At 41.1% G+C, this 17,056-nt stretch overlaps 1 protein-coding gene across 4 annotated transcripts in view; it reads left to right on the top strand.

Annotated features, from left to right (window-relative positions):
• LOC111563834 (dnaJ homolog subfamily C member 13) overlaps nt 1-17,056 on the top strand; it is a 33,904-nt gene that overhangs the window by 14,251 nt on the left and 2,597 nt on the right. For 2 of the 4 annotated variants that reach the window (XM_023263093.3, XM_023263095.3), the window contains exons 11-56: nt 580-659; nt 755-924; nt 1,023-1,055; nt 1,774-1,873; nt 1,999-2,106; nt 2,253-2,408; nt 2,578-2,634; nt 2,741-2,862; nt 3,034-3,109; nt 3,278-3,373; nt 3,472-3,612; nt 4,565-4,582; nt 5,508-5,590; nt 5,805-5,958; nt 6,198-6,301; nt 6,400-6,559; nt 6,670-6,732; nt 7,273-7,374; nt 7,508-7,612; nt 7,923-8,125; nt 8,372-8,456; nt 8,593-8,747; nt 9,066-9,111; nt 9,216-9,370; nt 9,493-9,694; nt 9,809-9,924; nt 10,059-10,137; nt 10,228-10,363; nt 10,519-10,703; nt 10,790-10,864; nt 10,976-11,095; nt 12,226-12,621; nt 12,718-12,831; nt 13,215-13,331; nt 13,490-13,667; nt 13,768-13,859; nt 13,947-14,046; nt 14,154-14,228; nt 14,329-14,441; nt 14,525-14,694; nt 14,775-14,817; nt 14,906-15,079; nt 15,167-15,346; nt 16,362-16,502; nt 16,590-16,733; nt 16,852-16,951. In XM_023263093.3, the coding sequence (XP_023118861.2) occupies nt 580-659; nt 755-924; nt 1,023-1,055; nt 1,774-1,873; nt 1,999-2,106; nt 2,253-2,408; nt 2,578-2,634; nt 2,741-2,862; nt 3,034-3,109; nt 3,278-3,373; nt 3,472-3,612; nt 4,565-4,582; nt 5,508-5,590; nt 5,805-5,958; nt 6,198-6,301; nt 6,400-6,559; nt 6,670-6,732; nt 7,273-7,374; nt 7,508-7,612; nt 7,923-8,125; nt 8,372-8,456; nt 8,593-8,747; nt 9,066-9,111; nt 9,216-9,370; nt 9,493-9,694; nt 9,809-9,924; nt 10,059-10,137; nt 10,228-10,363; nt 10,519-10,703; nt 10,790-10,864; nt 10,976-11,095; nt 12,226-12,621; nt 12,718-12,831; nt 13,215-13,331; nt 13,490-13,667; nt 13,768-13,859; nt 13,947-14,046; nt 14,154-14,228; nt 14,329-14,441; nt 14,525-14,694; nt 14,775-14,817; nt 14,906-15,079; nt 15,167-15,346; nt 16,362-16,502; nt 16,590-16,733; nt 16,852-16,951 (5,622 nt within the window). The remainder of the gene's footprint in view (nt 1-579; nt 660-754; nt 925-1,022; nt 1,056-1,773; nt 1,874-1,998; nt 2,107-2,252; nt 2,409-2,577; nt 2,635-2,740; nt 2,863-3,033; nt 3,110-3,277; nt 3,374-3,471; nt 3,613-4,564; nt 4,583-5,507; nt 5,591-5,804; nt 5,959-6,197; nt 6,302-6,399; nt 6,560-6,669; nt 6,733-7,272; nt 7,375-7,507; nt 7,613-7,922; nt 8,126-8,371; nt 8,457-8,592; nt 8,748-9,065; nt 9,112-9,215; nt 9,371-9,492; nt 9,695-9,808; nt 9,925-10,058; nt 10,138-10,227; nt 10,364-10,518; nt 10,704-10,789; nt 10,865-10,975; nt 11,096-12,225; nt 12,622-12,717; nt 12,832-13,214; nt 13,332-13,489; nt 13,668-13,767; nt 13,860-13,946; nt 14,047-14,153; nt 14,229-14,328; nt 14,442-14,524; nt 14,695-14,774; nt 14,818-14,905; nt 15,080-15,166; nt 15,347-16,361; nt 16,503-16,589; nt 16,734-16,851; nt 16,952-17,056) is intronic. The other 2 variants (XM_023263094.3, XM_035944861.2) reach the window with 2 other exon arrangements.

The following is a 17,056-nucleotide window of genomic DNA, read 5'->3' as shown; positions in this document are numbered from 1 at the left end:
CAGGCGCTATCCAAATATTTTGAAATGAGCATTTGTTTATAGAACAGTTTTGGTCAAAACAAGATTTATGACAGACTTTTTCAGACATTTTTGAGAGATATTTTTAGACATTAGAAATGAAAAACAAAATGAAGGTGACAGCTGGTGCAGCATAACATGTTCTCTTATCCTACCTTCATCCTATCTAATGCAACTCAGTATTATTGATTATGCAAATGTACATGAATCATTTAAATGTTCTAAAACCCTACAAATTGTATAAAATGCAAGTCTACTTGACAAAATGAAATATTAAGGTTAAGATTCAGCAATAATGCAAACTGTGCAAATATACCTGATTAATTTAAGACCTTACAATGATATATATAATACAGATTTACTCCCAGACAGCTCTACAAATAGAAATTCCTGGAGAGATGGTACAGGGAGAGTAAGGGCAAAGAGGACAAAGCACAAACTACAGGAGAGGACTGCACTAACAGCAGTGCATTTAAATGTTCATACTCAAAAACCTTGAGTATGAACACAGATGATATCCTTTTTTTGTTAAATCGTTCCATCGCTCCTTCCTTTTCCTAGATGGAAACTTTGCAGACGCAGTGTTCAGATTCAACGCCAACATATCCTACAGCGGAGTGCTGCATGCAGTAACCCAAGATGTGAGTGTGTTCAATTTGTGTGTGATTAATTTCTATCCATCTGCCTTAAACAGACTCCACATTCATTTCTCTTGTTGTCTCTGTTTTGTCTTCAGGGTCTTTTCTCTGAGAACAAAGAAAAGCTCATCAACAACGCGATCCTGGCTCTGTTAACCCAGGAGGCTGAGCTGCCGGCTCTTAACGCTGAGCTGGAAAGCCATTTTCAGGCCATTCGACGCTTAGTGGCCTCCAAGGCTGGCTTCCAGGCCTTCACCCAGCTGCCTAAGTAAGTCTGCAGTACATATGTAGCTGTATCTACTTGCTTTTACTCTAAAGTATACTTTTGCTGAGCTGCTGGTAACTGGCATGCTCTGTCGTTCCAAGGTCTGGTCAAGGGTCTGGACTCACAGATGCAACGTAAATATGAATCCATACATCTCAGTCTGCCCTTTGTCCATCTGTATTTGATATCCTTCTTGATCTTTTACCAGTCTTTCTTAGCTGTCCATCAGCCTTCTCTTCTTTCATCCTTGTTCTGCTTTCATCTCAGGCTTAAAGACAGGCACTTCAGAGGAGAGGTTATGTCACTTCGCTCTGTTCAGTCGAGCTGTCTGCCTCAATTTGTCTTGACCCTCCACTATCAGCATCTCATCCTCTCATTTTTGTGCCCTCGTCTCCCTCCCATTATCCCATTGGTCATTCTGCTCTTCACATTTCTGTATATCTGTTACATCCCCGAGCCTTGTAGCCATTCAGGGTCACTGAGATGTATGAGAGGAACTGTATTTACCATTTACTCCTTGTTCCCTATGAAGCAAATGAGCCAGAATTGGCTTTCCTGAAAGATTCATTGCTAGCATAGCTTGGTGTTTCCCTCGCACAACCACAATACTCCTATTACTATAAATAAACAATAAACTCATCTATGATTTACACTTCGATAGATAATAGACAAAAGAAACAACAAGCCACTTCTAAAGCAATGAATTCTTTGTGTATCCAACCCCAGACCTGCTTTTTCTAACAGTGCTTGTATGGCTTATATTCTGTTGTATTACTGTTTGTGTTAAATATTCTCGACACGTCATCATTTTAGCAGTGTTTTTAAATCTGCTAATGTGTTTGTGTGTTCTAGGTTCAGGGAAAAGTTGGGAGTAAAGACGGTAAAAGCTTTAAAAAGGAACAACAATGGTGTGACACACGCTGCTATAGACATGCTCTGTGCCCTAATGTGTGTAAGTATCACCTAAATATCTAGATATCAACCAAATATATGCAGGCATACTAAGATGTGCATAAATTCATTTTTTGATAGCTTATTGCTTTCAGGTCAGCCTTTTTCTTTCATCTTTCTTTCCAGCCGATGCACGATGATTATGACCTGAGGCAAGAGCAGCTGAACAAGGCCTCTCTGCTGTCCTCTAAGAAGTTCCTGGAAAACCTTCTTGAAAAATTCATCACTAATGTGGTACATGTCTTGTTATCATCAGCAGGGCGGTTGTAGCCGGCCATTGGGCCAATTAGGAAATTTATAACTTACAAAAAAAGTCAGTTTGATAGTTTCATAAGCTAATTTCCCTAATCTTACTTCGCTTATTCTCATTTTTTTCCCAGGATCATGGAACAGGAGCGTTGGTAATCAGCTCCTTACTGGACTTCTTAACATTTGCCCTTTGCGCCCCCTACAGTGAAACGACAGAAGGGCAGCAGTTTGACATGCTGCTTGAGATGGTTGCTTCTAATGGACGAACCCTGTTCAAACTATTCCAGGTGGGGCAGTTAGTGAGGAAGCAAAGATCTAGAAGCTACAGGAATGTTCAGTACCACCTATGAATTTGTGTTATTTTAGCCTCAGCATTCCCACCTTGATTATGATAGCTACATGACTGATTCATAAAGGAGGTGAATGTGTATTGAATGTTGTCTTTATTATCGTCAGCATCCCTCTATGGCAATAGTAAAGGGAGCAGGCTTGGTGATGAAAGCCATTATTGAGGTAAGTCTTTCTGAGAGTTAAGTGCTCTAACAGTGTGAATTGATAAAGTTATGATCATCTCTTACAACTCATGATGTATGATGATTTGTTTAACTGTTTGATTTAGGAGGGAGACAAAGAAATAGCCACTAAGATGCAGGAGCTGGCTTTGAGTGAAGGAGCTCTGCCGAGGCATCTGCACACGTCTTTGTTCACCATCAGCACAGACCAGCGGATGCTTACCAACAGGTCCTGCCTCGATAAATATGCACACTTACACACGATAATGTAGAAATTTGGATTTTTTTTGTGTCCAGTTTCTAGTGGATCTTCTGTAGTCACATTTTCATACTTTGCTAATGCTCTTAGAACCAGATTCAGTTGCTCCTTGGCTGCTTATGTCTGATTTTTGTTTATCAGGCAACTCAGTCGTCACCTGGTGGGATTGTGGACGGCAGAGAACCCTGTTGCCACGAACCTCCTGAAGAGGATACTGGTAAGCCTCCAAATCTGCTGAGCTCAGACTTTGAAATATACATTTGATGCCTGTTCAATACTCATGCCAGAAGCTGTTAGTGTAATTAGGATGATACAGGAACTCAACGATGTAAGCCCCGGCTTTTTCCTGGCAGCTGAAGCAATTTGTTTAAGTCTGTGCTTGTAGCCAACAGGCCTGCTGGCTTACCTGGACAGTCCCGACCCTGTCCCAGAGAAAGACGTGGACAGAATGCACATCCGGGACAACTTGAAAATCGCCACGGTATCTTGACAAGCCACATCACATCTGAAATTTTTAGCAGAATAGATTGAGTTAAAACAATGTTTTTCATCTATAATATTTTTTTATTCTTCCCACAGGACCAGCTAAATCGAAACAAGGTGCCGGAGTGGCAGCGGATAGCAGGGAAAGCAGCCAAAGAGGTGGAGAAGTTTGCCAAGGAGAAAACGGATCTTGTGCTGATGCACTGGAGAGATAAGATGGGCATAGCTCAGAAGGAGGTGAGGATCTTTTCCTTTTGTAAAGGGATTTCTGAGCTGTTTTACCTTTTCTTTGTCAAACAATCTGCTGCTCCCGCTGCTGAATTTGTCTGCTCAGATGTTTCTTACTGTTGCTTCTCTCGCCGATGCTGAACATCGCTACAGAATCCAGAGTCAAACTCAATAACGCACTTTTCAGTTGTTGCTGTTGTTTTTGCATGAAAGCGGCATCGGCTGTGGTGCTGCCTGACACTGGGCTGGCAGTTTGTGTCAAGATGCAATCACACATTCCTTACTTGTTTGTTCTTTGAACTGCTTGGGCACCTTTTTGTATGTGTTTAATGGACATTTTTAATTTAGATGTGGCAAAAGTTTTCAGTGGCAGTCTGTGTATCGTTGTCTGTTGTGGTGAGGTGCAGACGTGTTGTAAAATGTGAGATTTCAAGGGTTACATTTTTCTCAAAAAGAAAACTTGGATGCATGGTGATTCAGACTGAATGTGTGTGGTTCATTCTTATATAAAGTGTGTTGGTAGGTCGAGGTTGGTCAAAAAACAAAAACTTTGGATCACTACAGCTTGCTCTCTGGTTTTTCTGCAATTTAAATCAGTCCTTTCTGACTTCACCTACATGTTATTTTTCTGTGGCTACACTTGTTATTGGCTCAAAATGCACTTGTTGGCAGAGTATTTTGATTGGCTTGCTTTCTCCAAATATCCCCATCCTTTTACGTTTTTATCATAAGCTCCATACATAGTTTTGCTGAAATGACAATAATATAGTGGATTGTAGACTATTACATCTAAAGGATGCTAGTTTTTATGATAGACTCGTTGTGTATTGGTCATATAGTGACCTGTGACCCTTTTGTTGCCATTCATCTCTGTTTGATCCGAGGAACAATAATCTCTCTGTCTGTCTCTGCCCCACCCTCCCTATGTCTTGTCTGGTTTCTCTGCTGTCAAACATTGCAGCAGGACAGAAATAACCTGGTAAGTAGGACTGACCAATGGGATCCATATTGTTGTCTTTCCATTGTCTTTCTCTTAGCCAAACAATTTTCCACCTTCATGTCACATATTGAGGTTTTATTTTCTTTCTTTCTTTTAAAAAAAAATCAGGCAGGCAGTGACCTGTTAGCACAAACAATGAGTTATAAAATAGATGGAAAAAGCAAAACATATTATATAGCTGATAATAAAGACTCGTCATGTCCAGAGAGGAACACAATCTGAAGTGGATATTTGTAGCTTTAAGATGCTACCTATGGTGTTTGGTCATCAATAAATAATGACCACATTTAGCCCAAGACAGAAGTACAATTACCATAAACAGAGAGACCTTTGCAAAGCAGCCCGAGCTGTCCTTTGCACAGTATTTTATGTTGCTTAACATCCTTTTTTTATCATGCAGGAAATTGAATGTAATGATTTGTGGCACAAAAAATAAAAAACTGTTTATTCTGCGTTAGAAATATTACAGATGGAGTGGTTTTGAGGAAGCAAAAGCCTATTTGCAAAAGGAATCAATAGGTTTATAACAAGTGTCACAATGTATGTAAACAGTACACATGCCAAAGATCTATCTACCCCAGCAAGAATTACAGAACAATTGTGGGATCCCATTTTGGTTTCTGTGTCTTTTCTATGTTGATATGATAAAGTTTCTGTTTTTGCACGTTTGTCTCATTGTTCTAATATCTGACTTTCTCCATCCTTGTTTGTGACATTGTTTTTACCAATGCCATTAATTTCATTTTTCTGTTTTTCTCTGTCTAAAATGTTGCCCATGTTGTCACCATTTAACGTCACAACTCTCGTCATGTTATAAGCTGCAAAAAGGATAAAAATCGAATGCTGTGAATAATACTAACTTGAAGCGGCTCCTCAAACGTTTCGCTTTGTCATTTGATTTCAGAATCCGAACCAAAAGCCCGTCATCCTGAGAAAGAGAAGGCAGAGAATAAAGATTGAAGCAAACTGGGAGCTTTTCTACTACAGGTATAAAATTCTAGTTGTATTGAATCAAAATGTCAAACATAAAGACCTTCCAGTCAAAGACTGGCCACTTTCTTCATAAGACTGACCTGACTTGTCGTTGGGATACACTAGTAGCTTTTAATAGACAAACTACATCTTCTGTTGGAATAAATGCACCAACTGTCAATCCATGGAAGAATCTTTCTAACAATTTTTTCCTGTTCTGCTTTTTAAGATTCCAGCTTGACCATGCACGCTCCAACCTCATCTGGAACTTAAAAACAAGGGAGGAGCTGCGAGATGCTCTGGAGGGCGAGATGCGATCCTTCAATGTGGACCGTGAGCTCGGCAACGCCACCGTCATCTCCTGGAACCACCAGGAGTTTGAGGTTTGTGCTCAGTTACAGTATGTTGCAGTCAGTGCCCATCATGATCTTCTATTATCTCTCATTTATTCTTGACCAGAAGTCTGTAATTAAACAATCAAGAACAAACTCAACAGTCGAAAGTCATTTAAAGCTGTAGAGTGTAAGGTAGAACCAGGATATTTTGTGAATACAGGATTATTTCTAACCCACTTAAGTGTGCTTTCATTAAAGCATGTGTTACTGTGCATTCATTTCTGCAGGTGAGATATGAGTGCCTTTCAGATGAGATCAAGATTGGGGATTATTACCTGCGTCTGCTTCTGGAAGAGGATGAAAATGAAGAATCGAGTGCCATCAAGAGATCGTAAGATCACAATTCAGCCACCAAACTATTAACATCAACATTATTTAGTAGAAAAATGCCAAAAGAAGATTCATGCTTCTCCTTCCCTTTGCCCTTAGATATGAGTTCTTCAACGAACTCTACCATCGCTTTTTGCTTACACCCAAAGTTACGATGAAGTGCCTGTGCCTGCAGGCGCTTGCAATAGTGTACGGGAAGTGCTACGAGGAGATCGGTCCCTTCACAGACACAAAATACATTGTAGGCATGCTGGACCGGGTAAGTGTGTGGAAACTGTCACTGCAAGGGTTTAAATAAGTGCAGCAGTGACACTGTTTTTGTGACTTTAAGTTAATCCTGAAATTTACTCTTTACTTTTGTGGTCACAGTGTACAGACAAGCTGGAGAGAGACAGACTCATCCTCTTCCTCAACAAGCTCATTCTCAACAAGGTAAGCTGTAAAACAGCATCAAAGCAGGCAGCAGCGGTACCTTTTTGGAGTACATGTTAACCATTTGAACCCCATGCAGTTTCTAAGTGCTTTCGGCTCCCTGTTACATTTTTACTCTCAGTGGGTGCATTTTCCACTGCAATTCAAAGTCCTGCCCATCTATTGAAGCAATTCCTAGAAATAGAAAGAACTGGAAGGAGTACAGAATTTGTTGTTTTTCACAGAATCTGGTTAGAGTGGAGGGTTTATTTTTTGTGCATTTTTAATAAAGATATGTTGAATGAAGTGATATTGAAGATTTATCATGACTGAAGCTTATATTTGGTAAAATTTTCCAACTGCATGTCACAGATGAGTCATTAAAGCACTGTTGGAAAGCACAAAATCCAGTGTTGTACTCTGTTTTCACAGTTCCTGGTCGGATAAATGGTGTGACTCTGGCAAAAACATGTCTTTCAAACCTGCCAGCGGGTTTTGGGGTTCATCCCGATTTATGTTTTATTGTTTATGTCCTTAGTCATGTATTTTTTTGTCCTGCAGAAAAATGTGAAGGAGGTGATGGATTCAAATGGAGTCCGTATATTGGTGGATCTGCTCACTTTGGCGCATTTGCATACCAGCAGAGCTACTGTGCCACTACAGGTAAAAACAAGTCACAATAAACGCTCTGTTGATTAGATCTATCACGCAGCACTGTCTTGGTTAGATCTAATTCAGCATTGACCCATCTGTGTAAATCTGCAATGTCAAACAAAACTCTTGTTAATTTCAACAGAGCAACGTGCTGGAGGCAGCGCCAGACATGAAGAGGGAGAGTGAAAAAGAGTGGTACTTTGGAAACGCTGACAAGGAAAGAAGAGGACCTTTCAGTTATGAGGAGGTATGGGATTGTCTTAAAATATAGTCTTTCAAATCAGTTCACGGGGCTGAATGTTGTCTTTGCTGACAGCACCTTATCAAAGTGTAATCAAATAGAAACAGAAATGTCTCTCTTGTCTGTACAGGTAACTATGAAGCATTCTTCACATGGAGAAAACTCTTGAACTGATATCTTATTGTTGTTATGTCCATGTTATATTGGTGTCACAGGGTACAAATGGCCATTTAATATTATTTCACATTATTTAGAAGAGATGTTTTTGAAAAATTGTTCCATTAACCCAGTTATGTTTTTGTTTTGTCTCATCCAGATGCAGGAGTTTTGGAGCACAAACGTCCTCACAGCCAAGACACGCTGCTGGGCTCAGGGGATGGATGGTTGGCGCCCCCTACAGGCCATTCCTCAGCTGAAATGGTGCCTCCTGGCCACAGGACAGGCGGTGATGAATGAGTCCGACCTGGCTACCCTAATCCTTAACATGCTCATCACCATGTGCTCCTATTACCCCAGCAGGTCAGAACCATTAAAATCTCTCTGTGCTGTTTATGTGTGTGTGTGTGTGTGTGTGTGTGTGTGTGTGTGTGTGTGTGTGTGTGTGTGTGTGTGTGTGTGTGTGTGTGTGTGTGTGTGTGTGTGTACAGAAAATACCACCTGTTTCCTTTTCTTTGTTTTGTGTGTAATATTATTCTGTTGATCTGACTTTGAAAAGTTTGTGTGGAACAGAAAATTATTATATTTAATCATTTACTTTCTACTTAGGGACCAAGATAATGCCATTATTCGTCCTTTACCAAAGATCAAGAGGATGATCTCCGACAACGCCTGTCTCCCACACATTGTCCAGGTAATTGCACATTTTGACTGCAACGTTTGTGTCCTTAAAGTTGAGTCATTGCACAAAATTACACTGTAGTGAATTGTTGAATAAAATTAAATGCCATGCAGACTTTTTCCTCATTGTTTTTCTTTGTCCTTTCCAGCTGCTGTTGACTTTTGACCCCATACTGGTGGAAAAGGTTGCCAATGTTCTGTACCTGGTGATGCAGGACAACCCCAATCTGCAGCGCCTCTATTTAACAGGAGTCTTCTTCTTCATCATGATGTACACGGGCTCCAACGTGCTTCCTGTAGCAAGGTGAAAACACATTATTAGGAGCTGAATATTGTTACAAGCCAAAACTTTCTCCGGTGAATTTTTAAGACATGGTAATTTTTATTTTAGATATTGATAACAAACAATTTAACCCCATACTGTTAAAAATATAAGTAAATGCAGTATTTCTCTTACAGTTCATGCATTTTTCTTAAGTCTAATGCTGGCTTCTAAACAGTTGATAGAGTTGAAAATCAGAAACATATTACACTCAACATAGAGGAGTATTTTACACTGAGAGTAGAGTGTGTGCATGCGGTGTTGGTACTGGCATCTGTGACATTGCTGTGTTTTCTGTAGGTTCCTGAAGTACTGCCATCTGAAACAGGCCTTCAAATCAGAGGAGGTGAAGTTTATTTCAGTTATGGTCCTTTTCCTTATTAAATCCTATGAATTCAGTGTCTTTTTGAGAATGACATTGGTCTGTTATGTTCACATGCGTCTTCACAGGCTAAGGGTCAGGATATCGTGCAGCGTAGCGTTCTGGGGCCAGTGTTGCCCGAGGCCATGGTGTGTTATCTGGAGAACTACGAGGCTGAGCGCTTCTCTGAAATATTCCTCGGAGAGTTTGACACACCTGAGGCCATTTGGAGCAGTGAGATGAGGTGGGAAGTGGTGTCTGTGATGTATAATTAAAGGCAATGTAGAGATATTTAGACGTGCAGAAACAAAAGCTAGTGTCTGACTTATAGGAATTTGAATGGTTTCTTTTTGAACTCGGTTTCAGGCGGATGATGATTGAGAAGATAGCAGCCCATGTAGCTGACTTTAGCCCCAGGCTGCAGAGCAACACACGGGCCCTCTACCAATACTGCCCCATCCCCGTGATCAGCTTCCCTCAGCTGGACAATGAGCTCTTCTGCAACATCTACTACCTCAGACATCTCTGTGACACCACCCGCTTCCCCGACTGGCCAATTAGAGATGCTGTATGTCTTCTTTTTTGTGTCTTGCTTTGCTTTTTTACTTTTGATGACCTGCTTCTATTTTCTAAGAAATGTGTCTTTAAATGTCACGATCCACCATTGTTATTGTTATTGTAGGTGAAGCTGCTGAAAGACACTCTTGAAGCCTGGAAGAGGGAGGTGGAGAAGAAACCTCCCTCTATGTCTGTGGACGACGCCTACGAAGTCCTTAACCTCCCCAAAGGACAGGGACAGTGAGTGGAAATGCATACAATACGTTTTATTTACTTTTTAAACTCACTAAGAGTCGATCGGATCATGTGTATATGTAACACAGATCTCATGTGAGATACTGTTATTGAATGTGCCTTTTTGGTTTTGTCTTTAGGCATGAAGAGAGTAAGATCAGGAAAGCCTACTTCAGACTGGCTCAGAAGTACCATCCTGACAAAAACCCAGAGGGAAGGGTACATATTATCATCATTACTACAATGAAGTGTACTTTTAGCCTTAGAATCCCTGTGAATATGATTCCAGTAACTTTTTGTCTCTTTTAGGACATGTTTGAGAAAGTTAACAAAGCTTACGAGTTCCTCTGCACGAAATCTGCCCGAATCGTGGATGGGCCTGATCCAGAAAACATCATTCTCATCCTTAAAGCCCAGAGCATCCTGTTCAATCGACATAAACATGGTGTGTAGATATATAAACTCACTTTCTTTTTGATTTTGCGTATTCTTTGTACTTGTATTTTAAAATGATTCCATTCAAAATAAATTTTAATGAAAGTGAGATACTGAATTTTGGAGACATTCAGCTCATATTGCTGTTGCTTGGACTACTTCCAGAACTGGAACCTTACAAATACGCCGGTTACCCCATGCTCATCAAAACAATCACAATGGAAACAGAGGATGAGCAGCTCTTCTCTAAAACCTCCCCTCTCCTACCGGCTGCTGCTGAACTTGCCTTCCACACGGTAAACTGCTCGGCTCTTAATGCAGAGGAGCTGCGTCGCGAGAGCGGCATTGAGGTATGAACATTTTAACAATGTTGACCATTACACTGTGGCATCTGGGGGACTATGATTTAATAAATGACAAATTGGTCTTTCCTCAGGTATTGTTGGAGGCTCTGTCCCGGTGTGTCGCTGTATTAACTGCATCCAGCAAGCCTGATGACATGGCTGTACAGGTAAAATGATCGCAAAACACTGCACTTACCTGTAGTTAAATTTATCTCTCCAGATGAGTATTTTCCTGCTTGTGAGGATTTCTTTAACACTTTTCCAACAATATATCACAGGTGTGCGGGCACGTCTGTAAGTGCTACAGTGTTGCAGCTCAGTTTGAAGAATGCAGGGAAAAGATCATCGAAATGCCCAATATCATCCGGGACCTCTGTCACATCTTGTACTATGGAAAGGTGAGGGTCTTCAGTGTTTTCTGATGATTCATGTCTGTTTATTGTGAAAGAGAATTTCCATTCTCAAAGATGCAGGTCCAATCAAAAAGTTCTATAATTGTATTTATAAAAAGTAAAAACTATTCCTGATGTAATTTTTTCCCAAAGTAGTCACATTCTGCAGTGATACTCTGCTCCCAGTGCTCCTGCCACACATGATCGCTTCCTGAAAGTCCTGTTCTATGAGCATGTAAAGCACCACATGTTAAATCTCCTCCACTGTGTCTAAACTGCAACCCTCCTCTTTGAATTTCATGTTGGGGAAGAGAAAGAAGTCGCAGTGAGCCAAATGTTGTGGTTATGGGGCAATAATTGTGTCATTGTGGCCAAAAAGCCACACATAATCACTGTACCCAAAAGCCGTTGTGCCACAGTTCAGGACTTTGACATTGAATGTCCACCCTCAGATGCCTCAGGATACTGCAATAGAACGCTGTGTTGACAGTCTGACCCCCTTTAACGTTGAACAAAACAGTGAGCGTCTGATCTGTTGACTAATACAGAATGTGGAGTGCAAATGCCCCAGTTTGACGTCCATGATGAAACCGCAAATGTGCACCTGTGAGTGGTCACAAAAATGCATCTAACTCAGGTTTAGATGTTATTTATGTGATGACATGCAGAATCCTGAGTCAGAACGGTTCCTGCTCACACCTCGTACTTGCATATCACCATGATGCTCTTCATGCGTGTGCAACAGCAACAGTCTCTGAGCTTTTTGATCACAGTCTATTATTTCTCACCATCAGTATGTCATCGCCAGATTAGCTGTGATATCTCGGTGTTAAAGCAATGAGCCATAACTGTTGCTTTAGCAGCTTTTGTTCTACGTCAGTGTTGTTTGCGCTTATGGTGACTAAAACAATTATCATTGTTTAAGGCATCTTTTTTGTTTTATTAAACAACAGACATAAATTAGAAGTGTTTTTAGGGCATCTTTGTGCTAAGCTACCTTTTCAAGAAAGTATTGCTTAACATGTAGAATTATAACATTTTACTTAAATCCATCCTGAAAAAAAACAACAGTGAACTGCAGTTACAAATTACAAAGAAGTTTTCTTGCCAGCATTGATTCGTTTTCTCTCCCTCAGGGTCTCCCAAAAACTGCAACTCTGGCAGTTCAGTGCGTCAGCTCCTTCGCAGTGGATTTCTTCCTACAGACCCATCTGTACCACGCCGGCGTGCTTTGGCACCTGCTGGTCCACCTCTTCAACTACGACTACACTCTGGAGGAGAGTGGCGTACAGGCTAGTCAGGAAACAAACCAGCAGGAGGTTGCTAACAGCTTGGCCAAGCTCAGCCTGGTGGCCCTCAGCCGTCTGGGAGGCTACGCACAAACACCTCACACCCCAGATGGGAATAACCCAGTTTCAGAGACCAATGGCACAGAGGGCACGCCTCCGGAGAACCCCACCATCCGCAAGAGCTTAGCCGCCATGCTGACACCTTACATCTCAAGGAAGCTGGGAACAGGAACTCCCCCTGAGGTTAGTTGAACAGGTGGAGAAGGAAGGTTGTGTCGGCATCAGGATGCATAACCCCCAACACCACACTGAATTCTACACCCCCTGTTGTGCATTTAGGTCTTGAAGCTGCTAAATAGTAACTCAGAGAACCCCTACCTGATCTGGAACAATGGAACAAGAGCTGAGCTGCTGGAGTTCCTGGAGGGTCAGCAGGAGGGAAACATTAAAAGGGTAAAAATGACTCATGACTGCTTTCAGACTCGTTTCGAGATTTGACCCAGATGGGTTAACGCATATTTTATTTCCTGCCTGTAAAGTGTCTGTAAGTGCCCAGGAAAGCGCTATACACATAAAATTTATTTTTATTATTATTATTATTATTATTATTATTATTATTATTATTATTATTATTATTATTATTATTATTATTATTATTATTATTATTATTATTATTATTATTATTATTATTATTATTATATTTAAAACAGGCATAGAAGCTACTAGGTTTGGGGATTTAGTTGTATGTTGTTGACATTTAAGCTGCACGACTCCTTTGAAAGTGAATCATTCAAGCGTTCACTTATTCATGCAACTTGTCTGTTGTTTGCTCACAGGGAGAAAACGATAAAAGCTTCGGCGCCGAGTTTGTGTTTAGTGATCACAGCAAAGAGCTGATCGTGGGGGAGATTTTTGTCCGAGTCTACAATGAGCAACCAACTTTTCCACTGGAGGCAAGTAGAACAAAAAGGCTCCAAGTACATCATGATAGATGAAAGGAAACGTAATTTTTAAAGAATATTGCAGCAGTTTAAAATGTCATTTTCAGTATAGAATAGACTATGATATTTTGTAATTTAAACAAAATTTGCTCTACCATCTATGTTTTTAGTACCCCAAAGCATTTGCTGCCAGTCTGCTGGACTATGTCGGCTCCCAGGCTCAGTATCTCCACACTCTGCTGGCCATGAGTCAGAGTAACAAGGTGGAGTCCCAGCAGCATGCTGAGAGGCTTCGCTTTGCTGAGATGGCCTTAGAGGCTCTCCGCAATGTTATCAAGAACAACCCTGGTGAGACGTGTCACTTACAGCGCTGACGGTTGCTGTGTTTTATTGGGATATCTTGATTTTTGAGCTTCCTTTCTAAGTATCTCTTTCTGTATAATTACAGGTTCAGAGTCGGAGTGCATTGGCCATTTCAAGCTGCTCTTCTCTCTGTTGCGGGTTCACGGAGCTGGCAGAGTGCAGCAGCTGGTTTTGGAGGTAGAGACTAATGGTTCTTGATCCTGATATCTAATTACTGTGGCTCTCAGTGTCTCTGCGTTGTATTCATGTTGGTTTGCTCTGCAGGTTGTGAATACAGTGACGTCAAACCAAGAATGCGTGAGCAACATTGCAGAGTCGCTGGTGTTGTCCAACCTTCTGTTACTGCTGCACTCACTTCCCTCCAGTAAGACAAAGAAATCACCTCACAAAAATGCTCTTTGTGTTTCTTCCTTCTCTGTGCTTATTCCAGTGTTGTCTTCTCAGACTAAAATACTTCATTGTATCATTTAGGCAGGCAAATGGTGCTGGAAACCCTCCATGCACTGACCTCTAACACAAAGATAGTCAAAGAGTCTATGGCCAAAGGTCAGTGAAATTCAGTTTTGTTTAGTTTTTTCATAAGACTGTCCATATTAATGTGAATTTTGAGTGCAGTGATGCTAATGCTATTCTGTCTGTTCCTCAGGTGCTCTGATCTATTTGCTGGACCTCTTCTGTAATTGCACTCACCCCCAGGTTCGCACACAGACAGCAGAGCTCTTCTCCAAGATGACCTCAGACAAGCTGGTTGGGCCAAAGGTCAGCCTGGACAGATATAAATAGATATGAATCACGTATCATCATATCCTTAACTGACATAACCTACTCATGTTTTGCTCTAGGTGCGTCTCACACTGATGCGTTTCCTTCCTGGTGTATTCATGGACGCCATGCGAGACAACGCTGAGGCGGCTGTTCATATATTTGAGGGAACGCACGAAAACCCTGAGCTCATCTGGAATGACAGCTCCAGGGAGAAAGTGTCCACTACTGTTCGGGAGATGATGCTTGAGTATGTGACATGAGCTCAGTTTAATAGTCAAAGGCTGAATGCTTACTAATGTGAATATTAAACTTCTTAATCTTTTCTAGGCACTTTAAACAGCAGAAGGATAATCCTGACGTGAACTGGAAAGTAAGTGTGAAAATTAATTGTGGCTATGAATCTGTATTTGACTGATTATTATTCAGTGTGAAAAGTAACTTCTGGTCTTTGTGCTCAGTTACCAGAGGACTTCACAGTGGCGTATGGAGCCGGACAGGGCGAGCTGGAAGTTGGTGGAGTCTTCCTGCGTATCTTTATCGCTCAGCCTGGCTGGGTGCTGCGTAAGCCTCGAGAGTTCCTCGTGTCCCTCCTGGAAACTCTCACCGAGCTGCTGGAGAAGAACAACCCCAATGTGAGCTACTTTGCTAAGACATAAACATGCTAAATGCACCAAAAAAATAAACTCTCACTTCTTACTGACATCTCTGGTCTCCTGCAGGGTGAGGCCTTGGAGACGGTTACCACTGCCGCAGTTTGTCTGTTCAGCACCCAGACCCAGCTGGCCGACCAGGTTCCTCCTCTGGGTCACCTGCCTCGCATCCTGGCAGCACTCAACCACAAGAACAACGCCGTGCCCAAGAGCTCCATCCGCCTCATCCACGTGCTGTCAGACAATGAGGTAAGAAACTGCAATGTTAAGTTACTAATGGGATTTAATTGGCTCTAGTAGGATCTTTCTATAGTTGTATTTCTAAGCCCTAGGCTACCATAAGCACAACATTACAGAAAGCACAGCACTGGCTAAACCCTCTGAGCCCCAAAAAATACGTCATTTATCAGAGTCAGAAACACTGAAAAGAAAGGAATTGTTGGATTTTTAGCTTTTCAGTGCTCAAATACTGATTTATAGCCACATTAATCTTTGAAGTGATGTTTCTCCTTAAGCTTAAAATCAGGATATTTCATCAAAATCACTTTATTGTACATGTCTTATTAGAAAATTCACTAAAAATATAAAGTTGGCAAAAAATGTTTGTAAAAATGGAAACACTAGACAGATTTTCAACTTCCCGATGGTTCCTGAGCCAGACATCTAGCAGCAGTTCTGCTGAGCAAACTGACCAAATCTGAGCTTAAAACTGTGAAAATTTGCCAAAAAAACATTTCCTGTTTAAAAAAAGAAAAAAAAAGTCTGACTTCCTTGGCACAACCAAGCCGCTAGTGAATCTACTGCAGCAAACAGTAACATGACAAAAATTCAGTGACTTTTCAGCTGAATTGCAGGCTGTGTTTATACAGAGATAGATGATAAGTGTGGAAATACTGTAAAGTAAATATTTATCATAGTCAACTTTGTTTTTTTTATGATTAATAGCATTATAGCTGGATCATACTGCACAGAAGACATTTTTAGTCTTTTGTGCTTCCAGTCACAGTTGTACTGTTTCCGTAGAGATGCACTATTTTATGTTGAAGTAAAAAAAAATCCTGAGCCCACAGTAAGAAAAAATATGGCAGGAGTAATACAAAAAATACTTCAACAGCAGAAGGTTAAGTTGGTTCTACATTTTTATGAAGGAATCAAGCTTCATAATCAGTTCTTAGTACTAGCATCTGTTACTGTGAGTGGTTCATTTAGATTTTTGCATCTTCTTGCAACATGCTATTAACTAAAGCTGCCTTGTTTTGTGTAGCTGTGTGTGCGTTCCATGGCCTCTCTGGAGACTATCGGCCCTCTAATGGCCGGGATGAAAGTTCGGGCAGACATGGCTGGATTGGCTTGTGAAGCTCTCAACCGCATGTTCCAGAAAGAGCAGACTGACCTCGTTGCTCAGGTAAACTGCAACCGTTGTGGTTTTATTTTCTCCAGCCATGTTTGATGTGACTTTAAGGGGACTTTTTACTGCTGATTTACTTAACAGGCTCTGAGAATGGAGCTAGTTCCATACCTCCTGAAGTTACTGGAAGGAATCGGCCTGGAGACATTGGACAACCCTGCAGCTACTAAGGCCCAGATAGTTAAAGCTCTGAAGTCCATGACTCGCAGTCTGCAGTATGGAGAGCAGGTGAGATGGAATATCAGCATCATTGACTGACTACTACACTTGTCCGTTAGCTTTTAAAATAACTGATCAAAAAGACCTTGTGGTTGTTTGAAACTCTTTGGCGATCATTGCTTTGCAGGTGAATGAAATTCTAGCAAAGTCTTCAGTGTGGAGTGCCTTCAAAGACCAGAAACATGACCTTTTCATCTCAGAGTCTCAGACTGCAGGCTACCTGACAGGTAAAGCATCTATGTGTTCAAACTGCTAATTAACATTTATTAACAAGCAAAACTGTTCAGATATTTTCTGAGTGTTCAGAAGGTAAGTTTTCAGCACTTTTCTCT

Source organism: Amphiprion ocellaris, chromosome 22 (genome assembly GCF_022539595.1).
Source record: "Amphiprion ocellaris isolate individual 3 ecotype Okinawa chromosome 22, ASM2253959v1, whole genome shotgun sequence".
Taxonomy (NCBI): Eukaryota; Metazoa; Chordata; class Actinopteri; family Pomacentridae; genus Amphiprion; species Amphiprion ocellaris.
Note: the sequence above shows the minus strand (reverse complement) of the source record. Positions and strands in the feature narration are given on the sequence as shown.